A 14,235-nucleotide genomic window follows, 5' to 3' on the forward strand; every position below is an offset into this window, starting at 1 on the left:
TTTATAGGGACATGAAGGATCCCAAAAACATCATGCCTTTACTACGCTCACATTTCGTTTCAGAACGTCAGTTCAAGGCACACAGAGCGAATACTTTATTCAAGCTTTCTATATTGCGCATTTCACAACAGCTAGAGCGGTAACAAATCACTTTCCATATGGTGTCATAAAAATTAGCAGGAAATCTGACTGTCATCCGCATAGCAGTGGAAGGAAATGGAAATTTTTGTAGGATGCAACCGAGAGGGAAGCAAGTTCAACAAAAACAGTAAGGGCCCCAAAACAGAGCCCTGTGGAACACCATACAACAGGGGGACAGAGCGGGACTTAGAGCATCAGAGACTACGTGTGTTTACGAGTGCGGTGAAACCCGAGCTGAATCTGAAAATCGGTTTTCATTTTGAAAAAAAAATGCGAGTGCATCCAATTGAACTAAATCTAATTGTTCCACTTGAGCCCGTCCTTGAATCGTATTGCGACCCATACGAATTTTTTTATTTAGAGACTTGACATAACATAACATTAAACAATTGTCACATAGAAGAAATAAAATAATGTTACATTTAAAACCGGTATAAGTGACTGAAAATTCCTGAATTAGTCTTTCTGGGTTATTGTCCATCGGCACTGTGAAGCGCCGTCTGATAGGTTCTGAAGCATTTGGCTGAATATAAGCACATCAATTTGGCCCCAAATGATTCTGAATTCATCCTACTGCTTTTGTCAGATGTGAGATTGTCAATAAATACAAGGGAAGCAGTTCATTTGGAAGTCAGACATCCCCACCTGGCCATGGAACAGCTGAGCAGCCAATTATCTCAGACTCGGCTTTCCTTTCAGGAAAACCTTGTCAGTGGAATTGAGATATACAGCATTTTCCTCTGTAAACTATCATCATCAGCTATCATCATCTTGTCTACTTTTTATTAGCAGTTTCTCCACGCATGACTGGGCCTGAAATAGAATCATAACTTCACCACACACATTTTTGTCACCTTACCAACGCTCAACAGGAAATACGTACCGGTCATTCCCAATTCTGTAGTGTTGATAAGATCAATATAATAACGAGTTATGTTTCCTTTCTTGTTCCTCCAAAGGCTAAAGAACTTGGAATTCAAAATAAACTGTGTAACTGTGGAATAACATCCGATGTCAAAAGGGTGAATGCAGATGAGAAACATCATCCGGAACAATCATTTCTATTTACAAAACTTTATTCATTTTTTTATTTATTATATTTTTGTTACATTTTTTTCGTACCTAAATATTTGTCAAATACTTAAAAAGGACACTTGATTGAGCAGAACATTGCCACTTACATAATAGAACTTGCGTAAAAATGGTGCCAGCACTAAAATTCACCCCCGCTAAAATAATCTGGAGTGATTTGAGGGCAGATTGGCGCTCCCCCCTTTGTTGCGCCCCCCCCCCCCCATCTCAGGGTGTCTACGTCATTGCATAGCAAGCGTTTTGTTTCCTGGTTTGGTTTGTGTTGTCACCTCGTGTCTGAAGTAGTGAATAATTGCCAGGAGATATGTTTAACTGTATTGATTTCTCCAAAACAAATTAATAAAACTGAAAATGCAAGTTAATATAATTGCCCTGTTCTGATTTAAAAGAATAAATTGAGCTTGTTGTTGAAAAATGGACCATCTGAATGAAAAAACTTCCAAAACCGATGTCTTGTTAAACGCAATTGAGTATTTAATGCTGTTTCTCCCTTCTCATTTTGATTGCACTATCAAATAATGAATTAGATAAAATAACAAATATATTAAAAAAATAATTGTTTGTGTGATAGTAATAAAACTAGTGAGCTCGCCTTTTGCGTCTTTTTTAGTTGCTTTAGGGTACTCCAAGCCGCACGATTTCCGGTCAACGCGACAGATGCTGTTATTAACATGCGTTACGTCCTTTTGAGTTGCTTTACGGTACTACATTCACCACGATTTCCGGCTCTAGTTACGCTTGTGTTTACACCAATTAGCTAGTTGGCTAGCTAGCGCAAAACAGCACGCACAATGCCCACACCGAACTAACTCAACCACCCCGCCCAAGCGTAACCTTCCCCCGTGGTCGAGGCGACTGTTTCCGTGTTCCCCCTCGCCGTGATCATGTCGAGCGGCGCGGCCCTCCACAGCCAGATCGGCTCCATCATCACCGCCCTGTGCAACGCCGCGGCGGCGCAGATCACCAAAGTGGTGGAGGACGGCATGGTGGTGCTGCGCCTGGAGGTCACCCAGCGGGAACACGAGATTCGGCGGCTGAGGAGCAGCGTGGAGGTGCTGCACGGCGAGCTGAGAGCCGCCCACCGCACGGCGGACAGCCTGCGGGGTGCGCAGCACCCCCGGGGTGGGTACGCTTGGACCCGGGTTGGGGGGCCGGTGCACCTCAATACGCGTGAATGGGGTGCCAACTGCAAACGTACAAGCTTTTAGAAACTAGCCTTCTGTTGAGGCGTCTTGCAAAACGTCAAAGACAACTTTGTCTTCATTACAGTGTTGGTAACGCGTTACAATAATACGTTAACGATTAGACGGTAACAGAGTAATATACCACGTTACTCATTTTCTTTTAATATTATTTACTTGACTGATTTTGGGATCGAGGTACAATCCCAATTGTCAACTCACCTATGATGCTGGGCTATTTAATCTATATTTAGCAGTAACTTCTAATTTAACACAGTATTTGTAGCAATAAAATACTCAATTTTATTCTTCTTCTCAAGTCGTTACTAAAATGCACTTCAAGATATTTGAAAGGAGCTTTTAGATAACTACTCAAGTGTCAATCTTGATTACCTCCTGAACATGTGAGAAAAAAAAACATTTAGATTGTGACATTGTTATTATTATTATTGGTTGTGGTTGTTGGATTTCTGCGAAGTTTTGTTAAATGTTCAGGATGTCTGCGTGAACGGGGCTTTGTCTTGTCTGCCCACAGGCTTCGCTGACGCCGAGAGGCCCGAAAAGCTTCAAAGCAACTTTCCTGACGTCAATGTGGTGGTAAAATGCGAACTCGCCGAACAGGCGGGGGGATGCAATCAACCCAGACCACTGACGGAAAGACCGTGTGAAAACCTGACCGACGTTCCGGCATACGCCCGGCAGGCGGTATCTGGCGGCCGCGGGGCGCACCGCCACTTGTACAGCAACATCCGACGGCGGATGGTCAACCGGCTGATGTTCAAGCGGGGTTTCGCCTGCCCCTTCTGCGGGAAATGTTTTGAGCATTCCGGAAACCTGGAGCGGCACAAGAGGATCCACACGGGAGAAAAGCCGTACCGCTGCGATGTTTGCGGCCGACGGTTCAACCAGAAGTGCAGCCTCAAGGAACACACCAAGATCCACCAGCGATGTAAGTCACAAGCCACTTTTATATTGACTTAATTCTTATTCCATGTTTAGAATAAAAACACTAGACCGGAGTTCCCCTTTAAGTTTCCCGCCAACAACTTATCCTTGCAGGTCTTCAGTCGGCACCGGCTGACATCCAACACCCCCCAGCGGCACAGCCGAGCGCCGACTCCTGTCGTCCAGCAGAGGGCGACATCACATCGGCGGCCGAACGCATTTCCGCCAACCGTCCTGAATCCTCCCGCACTGCAACGGTCAAATCAGAGCCTGTTGAGGAGAGCGTTACGCAGCCTGAAAGGGAAGCGGCGGCCAAACAGAAGTCACCCACTTTACGTGATGGGACAAACAATCGGTCGCCGCAGAATGGCGCGGCAGTAACGACGGGAGCTCAGCTTATCCCGCCTCACGCCGAGGCCTCTTGCAGCACCTTCGCCTTCCCTGGGAAGCCTTATGGAGAAAACAACAACCACGTGATGTCATCGCAGCTGGCGTACGCCCGCGCCGCCGCCGGCTCCCGCGGTTCACCATGGGAGCTGTCCGGCCGCCCCCGAAAAGCCACCGGCTCTTTTTACCAGGGGTCGCGGCCCAAAAAGTGTTTCTTCTGCTCGTACTGCGGTAAGATGTTTGTCCGCGCCGGCCACTTGGAGCGACACCTGCGCATCCACACGGGCGAGAAGCCGTACGGATGCCACATCTGCGGACGATGCTTCAACCAGAAGTCCAGCCTCAAGTGCCACATGAAGACGCACAGGAATGGTACGGGTCACGAGAACCAGCCACTTTGCGCAATACAAATAAACAACAATTAATTCCCAATCAAAAGAAAGTCCACGTCACGATGCTTAGGCACGTGTATAAAATAGACGTAGAATTCAACTGTGCTTAATATGCGGAAAATTTAAAAGTGAGTATTATGTTCTTGTTTTGAGCAAAATAATGAACATGAAAATCACAAATAATTCGCAAAAATCAGCCCAATTATCCAGTTGTCTGATTTCAGTTGCCGGTATTAGCCCTTTACAAATCAGTAAAGAAATTAGCTAACTTAGCAATTTTTTCCAGTTTTTGCTGATTTAAAAAATAGAAAGCTTGGTTTATTCAATTTGCATTTCATTTTCTGTTTGTTTCCAGACAAGAACGAGGAAGCGCAGCGGCCGCATCCGCTCATGTGCCCGATGCCCGAAACTCGCTCACAGGAACCGGCAACCGAACCCTCGCTCGGGCCGGCGTCTTTGGCTGACCCGCTGAACAGTCGCCCATACGGTGAGGTGGGCGAGAGCAATGTCTATTTAGACGCCGGCGAGTGGCGCGATTACGCCGCCAACGGCGAGCTGGATATGCTGGATCCTTTCTCGCAGGCGGGAATGGCGACGCGTGAGGAAGGGGCCATCCTGGACTTCGGTCTGCCCTCCCCGGACTCGGGTCAGAACAGTTACATCTGTTCGTCGTGCGGGCAGAGTTTCGACTCGTTCGTTCTTTTCGAGAGGCACCAGTGCAAAAGCGAAGCCGTGTTCAAGTGCGACGTCTGCCATCAGGGTTTCGACCACACCGACAAGCTGCAGCTGCACATGAAAGGCCACCAGTAGAAATAACATTTACGAAATTCTCGTGCGTCTCTGAGCTTATCTCATTTTGAATTTTGGTGGTTTAAAAATCGCAAAGCGCTCAGAGAACAATTAGGTTGCAATACACAAGCTGCCCACTGCTACAACTCGCACAGAGTCACTCAACACTCGCTGGCACCCACGTCACTCACCAGGCGTTTTAAATTCACACGCAGTCCAACTCACCGATATTAACTCGAGTGGAACGTGAGCGTGGCGACCCCAATTAGGCAAGATCATACATGTATTTCACACATTAAACTGTGACATTCCCTAGCGCACTTTGTCACTTATTGATGTAATTCATGTAACTCGTTGAAGCTTGTCTGCTAACTTGCACAATAGAAATGATGGGAATGACTAGAAAATAATACACAGTTTAAAAAAAAATATATAAAAGTTGCGCGGCACGCTTGGTCGAAAATGAAGTGAAATCAGAGCAATTTTTACGGCTAACTTAAGAAGCTTTTGATTAAAGCCACTGCAGTTTGTTTGACGTGAAACATGCGTTCATTGTGGCCTTGCTGTGGTCGCTTTTGCGAAATGTTATGGAAATGTGGTTGCATTTCATTTACAATTATGTCATTTGATTGATTTTTTTTTTTATAAAGGAGATGTATTAAATGTGACTGTTAAGCCTTTCTCAGTGTTAAAATGTGTAAATATGTTATTACTGTGTTGTTTAATTCACATTTCACTGAAGAGTTTTAAGCCACCGTGGTGTTTTTCTCAATTTTCTTCAACATGAGCGGAAATTAACATTAAAATAATGCTAATGCTTCCATAGAAATGACTGCCGTTTTGTACGAGAACCACAACCTGGAGTTCGGGTGACTTTTTTGTTGTTGTTGATGTTACAATGTATGTTACATTTAACTGTGTGACATTGGTCAGTTTTTTGTTAGTTCTTTGTGGAAAAGAATCAAAAGTGGATTGGATTTGTTGTGCGTGTGCAGCTATGAATACATCATATTTAAAATTCGTTCTGTATGTATTCTATATTCTGCTGATGCACATTTGCAATAAACAAGAAATGGTTTATCAACTACGTTTTTAATATGATTTTTAATTTGAATTTATGAAGATGTGGTCAAGAGAAAAAATATCAATGGACAGATACAGTATTTTAAAATACAATAATTAGTTAATTTTCTGAACTGCTCGTCCTTAACTTTTCAACTTTTTTTTTCTATTTATTAAATATGTCATACTCCTGGCATCATAAGCACTTGAGAATAGAGCATTATCACTATTATTTTTTAACTTTCAATTTCCCCCAATTTCTTTTATCCACAGCTGTTAGCATTAGCGCCTTTTGATTAATAGTTATGCGGGTTTTAAACTGCATATATTGGTAATGATAATTCAAAATAATTTCACAATTTCTTTTTATTAAAGCAGGTTAGTAAACGGTAAACTAGAGCTGAAATAATGTCCACTTGTGCAACACATTTGAATTCTTTAGAGACATTCTAAAAATAAAAGTGCTGCTCTGTCTAGAGACAATTTGGGAAAAATAAACGAATAATTTCATCAACTGCGATTAGCATTAGCAACTTCAGATAGACATCGCGCATCAATCTTTTTTTAAAAATTGACAAAATACAATCAGGCAATCCAATTTACATATTTTACGTATAACCATACCAATAGAACACAAGTGAGTTATATTATAAAAGAAATAAAAACTACAATAGGAATGGGAAAAAAATATACAGAAATATAATATATAATAAACATATATAAATATAAAGAAATTGACGAATTAACAATTGTGCACAATTTTCTTCGTTTGGATTCGAACAGAGCCATTCAACTTAATCTTGTAACATGTTTTCGCACATCAATAATCAGATGTTTATGTCAATTCCTGTTACGTAATACCAAAACGTAATGACGTACGTGTTCGCAAACGTCTTGCGCGTTGAGCGTGTAGTTTACGGTAGGCCCCTCCCCCCATGCGGAAGTAGTTTTGTTAGTCTGGATGGATGGTTCCCCACAGCATCCTCGTGCCATTTCACCAACGTCTTGCTATTAAAAGCACATTTATTTATTTTTTTTTCCCACGTGAATGTGCTCGTAGAGCTTAAGAAAACATGGCGTGCGTCGATTTCCAAACGCAGCTGTCGTCCATCATGGAGGTTTTGGTGAAGGCGGCTGTGGCCGAAATCAGCAAACTGGTCGATGACAATAGTGCCTTCCTGCATTTGGAAATCTCGCGGAAGCAGAGCGAGAACGAGACGTTGAAGATGAAGCTGCTCGCCGTCGAGAATAAAAACGCGCAGATGCAGCGACTCTTCGGTAAGGAGCATCATGATAAAAGATGACCACGCCTTCGTCTGAAGGAAATACAAATTGTATGCATGGAAACACTCCAAAAATAACAAAAAAACACGCTTAGAGGTTCAAACGAGCCTTTCGAGGGTGCGAGTTTCAAATGAGGGTTACAGTTTAAACGAGGGGTTTAGGTCAGGGTAATGCATTGAAATGGGTTGAAGCCAAAAGTAGGGTTTCAAATGAGGTTTTGAGCCTTCATATGAGGCTCAAGTCGAGGTTAGTGTTTCAAATGACAGTTTCAGGTTCAAGTTAGATTTAATTGAAGGTCGTAAAACTGCAGTTTAAACGATGATTGGTGTCCTCATTTAGAGTTTCAAGACAGGGTTAGGGTTAAAACAGGTTACGATTTTCAAAGTTGAGCTGAATTTTAAGACAGGGTTGAAGTCTCAAATTCTGAGTAATGTGGACGCTCACATGCCAGATCTCACTTCAAGTCTGCTGCTTCCTGACGACTTCATTCACATTTCAAAAAAATGATGGTGACCAAAACATGTCCAATATTGTGCTTTTTTTTTGTGTGTGTGTTCAGAAAACATAGTGGACAGAGAAAGTGACGGAGGAAACGCCGGCCATCCAACCGGAGACATCAAAGTGAGTCACGCAAAACCTTTTCACGTTGTTACTTCGTTGACATGGCAACAAGAAATACATTTAATACAGCCCTCACACAAAAACAACAAACTATTAGAAATGGCACCATTTTTAATATTGTATCGAGGACATGTGTAATAACCGCAAAAGGCATCCTTGCTGGAGTCAGCACAGTCGCTAAATCTCTCCCCTACGTGTAACTGCTCACCTCTCCCCTCCCTGCTCATCCGAGAAGGAGAAAACAAAAAGTCTCGCCTCTTGTCAGTAACTTCAACAATTTACTTGCCTTTGTCTTCATCTTTGCAAGCAGCCAGTCACATTGCAAGTCTTAAAAAAAGAAAAGCTCTGTACTGGTGACAGACACTTTTTTTTATGACTGTGTTGAATCCTCAAACTGGTATTTGGCCTAATTTCAATTTAGGTCTTTAAAAAAGGCTTGGGGTTTGTAATTATGGTTTCAAGGACTTTGAATGAGTGTTATGAGGCAGAGATAGGAATTCAAATGAGGGTTTGTTGATGGAGTGATGATTTAAAAGTTCACAATTTTTGGAGTTAAAATTTGCCTGCTTTCTGGTTTTGAAAGATGCGATAGAATTTGAATTTAAGATTTCCAAATACACTGTAATAGTCCCTCTTCTTATGTTATTCAGTGTGCTGCGGTGGAAGACGCCAACTCTTCCTTCACCATCAAGCAAGAGAGTCCAGATGAGGTTCTCTGGATCAGCGATCGCGCCGGCTCTGGTCAGTACCGAACCCACTTTTGGATCTGAAACTTGAGCTAACATGCTAAATGCTAACATTTTTTTTTTTTTACTACCCTACAGTAGCAGGTTCGTCTTTGCAGTACCCGAATGAGCCAGAGAGTTTCGAGGTGGACCGCCACAAGACTGCTTCAGACTTGGGCGACTCGTTCACATCTGGCGAGCACGGCAGCGAGGTAAGCGGCCTCCACATGCTGGTCAAGACGGAGAAGGAGGAGACGCCGTCGGGCCGCTTCAGCCGGGACAGGTGCCACCTCGGCGCCGCCAAGCACAACCAACTGGCAGACATGTCTCTGGAGGAGCGGGACCACCAGCTGTGGTCGTCCATCATCGACGGGGACGACATCGACTCTGCTTTCCCGGACTTTACCAGCGTGGTGGATGAGTACTCAGACGCCTTTCCCGAGCCGTCTCGAAAGTCAGGCGGCGCTCCGCAGTCGTCCTGTAACGGCGTTTATGACGGCGAGTACCCCAAGGGACCGCCGTCGTCCGCCTTTCCACCCAGAGCTCAGTCGGATCCACGCAAGGAGCAGGTCTACACGCAAAGGCCTCCCCAAGTCGCGGAGCCGTCGGACGGGCCGGCGGCGACTGCCTCGCAAGTGGCTTTCGCCGAGCCGAACGCCGCTCAGCGCCAATTCCCGCGGTTCTTCGCCTGCACGCAGTGCGACAAGAGCTTCTCACGTCTGCAGCAGTTCAAGCTGCACCAGCAGACCCACAAACGCAAGCGCTCCTTCTGGTGTGCCGTGTGCGGGAAAAGCTTCCAGTGCTCATCTCACCTCAGCATCCACCACCGCACGCACACCGGCGAGAAGCCGTACGTCTGCCTGCAGTGCGGAAAGCGCTTCACGCAGCAGAGCAGCCTGCGCGTGCACCAGCGCACGCACAGCGGCGAGCGGCCGTACAACTGCGCCGAGTGCGGCAAGACCTTCATCCTCATGCACCACCTCAAGCGACACTCCGTCATCCACACGTACGGCTGACGGACTTTGCCCGCTTCGTTTAGCACGGACGTTGTACAGCTTCTTTTTTAACTACGCAAGAAGAAGGAATGGTGGTCCGCTTGGTTTAAAGAGCCAAATTGGATTGGATTGTGTTTCCACTAAACGCAGTTGTGATGGATTCCAATATGACCCACGCAAGGAGCAGCTCCAAGCAAACCGTTTTTGTATCTGCCCACTATCACCCGGACGCAGTTTGGCGCCCTTTCGTGCACCGGTGCGAGACAGCGGCTGCCGTTCAACTGCACCGAGTGCGACTTTGTGCTTGTTGGACTCGCTGTCGGCGACCCTTATGCACAGATCTTGGAGCCATGCAAGGAGCAGGTCACCAAGAGAGGCGTCCCCAAGTCAGGAAAACGTCTAATGAGGTGGTGGCGGCCTCGTGGTAAGTCCAGTCACCGCGTACCCCCTTTTCTGTGGGGAGAGATTTGTCTGAAAATTATTCACTTCTATTTTTTTTGTCGCGGATGTTGATTTTTTTTTATTTATTTTTTTTTTTCCGTCAGGGTTCGTACAAACGGTCGCGAAGATATTTAGCAAATTTTTGTCGCCCTAGAAATTTTGAACCCGTTCAAAATGTGCTTTAAGATATCCCGTGCCTCGCAAACCTTTGGCGCTCAGTGGGATACGATCTCAAATATTCACTTCTATTTGTGAATTTTTAAATGTGCGTTTGTGGTTCTGCAGCCACGCGCATTTTATTTTAAGGCAGACGTCACGCAGTGAAGATATTCACACGAAAGATTTTCAGACGTTGACGTGTCGAAAAGGCCGTCCCTCGTTTGCCCGCTAGGAGGCGGTGTTGCTGCCTCCATTGAACTGGAACGTGCCATCTCCCGTTCTTCGTATAAAAATTGGAAATTGAAATCACGTTAGACATTCTTTTGCTGTTTCTGCTGCTGAATTCCTTCCGGCTATTTTGTTTCCTGTCTTGTGTTAAATAAACACAAAACAGAAGCTCAGAAAAAAGGCTAATTTTCCATGATTCAGTTTCCAATTAACAAAACCAAAAATGGGAGATGACTTGTCCTGTTCAACACTGCCTCCTAGTGGACAGAGGAGAGACGGGCCTTTCCACTTGTTTAAATCCATCATCATTTTGAGACAAATCCCTCCCCATTTTCTTCCATAAACCGGTGCAAGACCGGCATTTGGCCGTAGAACTGCCACACGTGCGGCGGCGTTGTGCATTTTAGGACCTTTTCTGCCCAGACGGAATTTAGACCCACTCAAGGAGCAGGTCTACCCGCTGAGGTGTCCCCAAGTTGGGCAACTGTCTGACAATGCGGCTACGTAGTTAGTCGCTTTGGCCCAGACCACCACCCAAACACTGTCCACCATCTTCAGGTGCTCCCACGCACTGGTGCAAGACAGCCGTGGAACTGCGACTGGTGCGGCTTATTGCTTGTTAGACTTGCTGTTGGCTACTTCCTTGCCCACGTCGAAGGTGAAGCATCCCCAAGTCGGGACTTTCTGACTGAGCGGGGGGTGACCACGCCGCCAGTGGCTCATTTTGGTCATGTTGGCCTCCACCCAAACACCGCAAACTGCACTTGGTGCAGCAACGTGATTGTTGGACTCACCATTGTCTTTGTCGACTATGCAAGAACAAGGAATGCTGCTTTTTTTTTTTAATCTTCAGAAGGGATTGGATGATTTTTTTTACCAAGCAATACAGTTGAGATGGGCACCTAAATGAATGCCAGAAGCTCCGCTGAATGGAAATCCGCATGACTCCAGTGAGACGTATTCCTTTGGAATTTACCCTGTGACGTCTCCATTAAATTATTCTTGTTGAAACATTCAGTTTGGTGTCGTCATGGAAAAGCAAGGCCGTTACCATACAAGGTTATCTGTGCTTTGCCTCATCATTACATAATACTTTTCGAGTCATAATATCATTCAGGCAGCAGACAACATTTTGTGGAAAACTAAACTTGACCAATTCAGTTAGGACAGGTTTTCAAATTAGGATTTAAACAATTTGCGACCAGTACAGGGTGTAGTCCGCCTTTCGCCTGAAGTCAGCTGAGATAGGCGTCAATTGAATTCGAATGTGTTCAAATGTTAAGAAATGGAAACAAAAAACAATTACATAATTTCACACAAATGGATTAACTTTACTCGCGTGTGTTCTAGAAGCTGCCACCAGGGAGCAGTCTAATTCCTTACTCGGTGCTGATGCTTCAAAAGAATTACTGTCACGTAATGTTTTTAAGTTTTGCATTTTTTTTTCTGCATGCACATGCAAACTCTACACAGGAAGGTTGGAGCCTAGATACCAAACCAGTCTGTTGCCACATTCCACCCCCTTTCCGCCCTCAATAGTTTTTTTAAAATTATTATTACAACACTCAACACCCAATAATAATGCGAAAGAAAAACGTTGCATTGTATTGTGGCATTCGCAGGTGACGAAAATGTGATCAAAATCATCTCTGTGAGTAATTTCCATATGTGCAGCATTTAGCGGACGACGATAACTTTTCTATAATGTCTGTTTGTGTACAGTACATAGTCGTGTAGATGTGTGCGGTCTGTACTTAGTGGCAATGAGGGTGCGGTGGAGTTGGTGTTGCGTTCAGTGACTGTCAGACATCGTGGTTGCTCAGTCTGCTTCATGACTTCCAGCTAACAAGGCCTGTTTGTCCGCTTGTTTTCTCTGCATACTTAGGGGGAAGTGTGCGCGTGCGCGTGCGCTTGCGTGTTTGGAAAAAAATCCAAATTAATGTGAATCAGCATTCTTGATTGGATGCTATGAAAAAGGAATTACTCAAATGGTATTTCTACTTTTTAAAAGTAAAAACTAAAGGCAGATTTAAAAAATTATGACATTGCCTTAATTTACTTAAAAAAATCAATATAATCTGCGAGCGGTATGGAGAATAGATTCAAATTGGGAAATATATATTTTTGGAAATGTTACAAAAAAATGTAAACATTGTAATTATTATTTTGAATCAGAATAATTAACAATCTCGTGTAAAATAACACATTATACTCTAAAATATGTCATAAATTGTATTTTTTAAAATAAAATATTTTTAATAGAGGTGTGTGGCATATGCATTTAACCCTTTTATTAAAAAAAATCCAAGAACTTTTCTAAAAACATAAAAAAGTAAAATAAAAAAAAAACTCGTGAATGTCATAATTTAATGAACTTGTATTACTTGCATCTTAACGTAGTGGGCGTCCATTTCCTGTTCTACAGTTAACACGTTTCCCTGTTTGGAGTGCTTACTTCTCTTGCAAAAAAAAATATATATATAGGCGGTTTAGCGACATGATTCAGAACAACTGTCCATGTGAAGCGCTTTAAAAACGTATCTTACATATGTGAGCAGATTCCTGGTGAGCAAAGTCAACGTGTCGGTGCTTGGCCAAATACGACACTTGTTGAACTTGACAGGCAGTCAAAAACACCTGCAAATGTTCTGGAATGGCCCTCAAGAAAAAGAAAAAAAAAGCTGAGCTCGTAAAACTTCTCACAACCTTGTACGGGCAGCCGCAGCGTCGCCTGATGTCACGGAAAAAGAGGTTTTCCCGTCTGGTTGCTCGAGGACGAGGAAGAAGACGAGGGCCGGGGGTGGGGGTGGATGGGAGGAAACAGGCCAATTTTCAGATTAAGATGAGGGACGACGAGCCTTCCGGGAATATTGGCAAGCATCCCACTGCACAATCCCATGAAAATAGTTTAGCAACGTTTAGAATTTACCACATGCGTAATTTTTTAAAAATTCATTTACTTATTAGAATTTATTTCAATTCTATCAAATTTTTGTTTGTGAATATATTTTGATGAATAGATTATTTTCTATATTTTATTCTCATACTTTTGACAAAGTTTGTTCTCAAAATTGTATTTATTCATCCGTTAATGTATCACAATTTAATGTCCGATTTAATGCCTTTAACGTAATATTTTTTTATGAAACTCTACTAATAGTTGAAGCTATTAGCATAAATAAATACACTTTAAAAAAAAACTAATAAAAAAAAAATCACACAGCACACTTAAGACTTTAATATAACGAGTCATTTTATTGCAAAAGTAGTTCTGGAGAACATCAGCTGAAAACAGTGATAAGACTTTTTTTTGTTGTTGTTCCCACAATTTGGGTCCATCCACTCATGACACATTTTAATATTTAATCTTCTTATATCAATAGAACACTCCAGTTAAATACAATTTGTAGATAAATATTCTGTCACACTTTACACCTTTTACAAAAATCCCTTTGTTTGATTCTGTCAGAGCATTTCAAGTTTCATTCTGCTTTTTTTTTTTTTTAAGTGAGACGTGACACAGCAGGAAGTTGAGCGTTGCATGGAGCAGGAATGTGCGTGTTGATGTATTAACTCTGGATGTTCGGTGGCCAGCGTGCAATTTGGAGTCATCCACTTGTTTTGAATGCGTGGTTCAACTTTCAAGGGTTGCGTTTTCAGGGGGGTCGGGGGGGGGGGGGGGCTCTGACTTTTGTGACGTGTCTACGCGAAACAAGTTTTGAGGTAGTTCCAATTTAGTGTCCAAAATCTCCCCGTTGGAATACGACAGGAAATGCCCCAAAATGGTCGCTAC

At 43.5% G+C, this 14,235-nt stretch overlaps 2 protein-coding genes across 2 annotated transcripts; both read left to right on the forward strand.

Moving 5' to 3' along the window:
- Positions 1 to 1,882: 1,882 nt before the first annotated feature.
- On the forward strand, positions 1,883 to 6,014 carry LOC148326253 (uncharacterized). The gene is made up of 4 exons (XM_088311724.1): positions 1,883 to 2,355; positions 2,950 to 3,363; positions 3,474 to 4,118; positions 4,494 to 6,014. The coding sequence occupies exons 1-4, from the start codon at positions 2,118 to 2,120 to the stop codon at positions 4,946 to 4,948; spliced, it is 1,752 nt and encodes a 583-aa protein (XP_088167850.1). The 5' UTR covers positions 1,883 to 2,117; the 3' UTR covers positions 4,949 to 6,014.
- Positions 6,015 to 6,907: 893 nt separating this feature from the next.
- Positions 6,908 to 11,459, forward strand: LOC148326254 (uncharacterized). Its single transcript, XM_088311737.1, has 4 exons — positions 6,908 to 7,267; positions 7,833 to 7,894; positions 8,545 to 8,635; positions 8,719 to 11,459. Exons 1-4 carry the CDS (start codon positions 7,063 to 7,065, stop codon positions 9,633 to 9,635), a joined length of 1,275 nt encoding a protein of 424 aa, XP_088167863.1. The 5' UTR covers positions 6,908 to 7,062; the 3' UTR covers positions 9,636 to 11,459.
- The last annotated feature ends 2,776 nt before the right edge of the window (positions 11,460 to 14,235 follow it).

Source organism: Idiotropiscis lumnitzeri, chromosome 12 (assembly GCF_059441095.1).
Source record: "Idiotropiscis lumnitzeri isolate Australia: NSW breed Sydney's pygmy pipehorse chromosome 12, RoL_Ilum_1.0, whole genome shotgun sequence".
In the NCBI taxonomy this organism is placed as follows: domain Eukaryota; kingdom Metazoa; phylum Chordata; class Actinopteri; order Syngnathiformes; family Syngnathidae; genus Idiotropiscis; species Idiotropiscis lumnitzeri.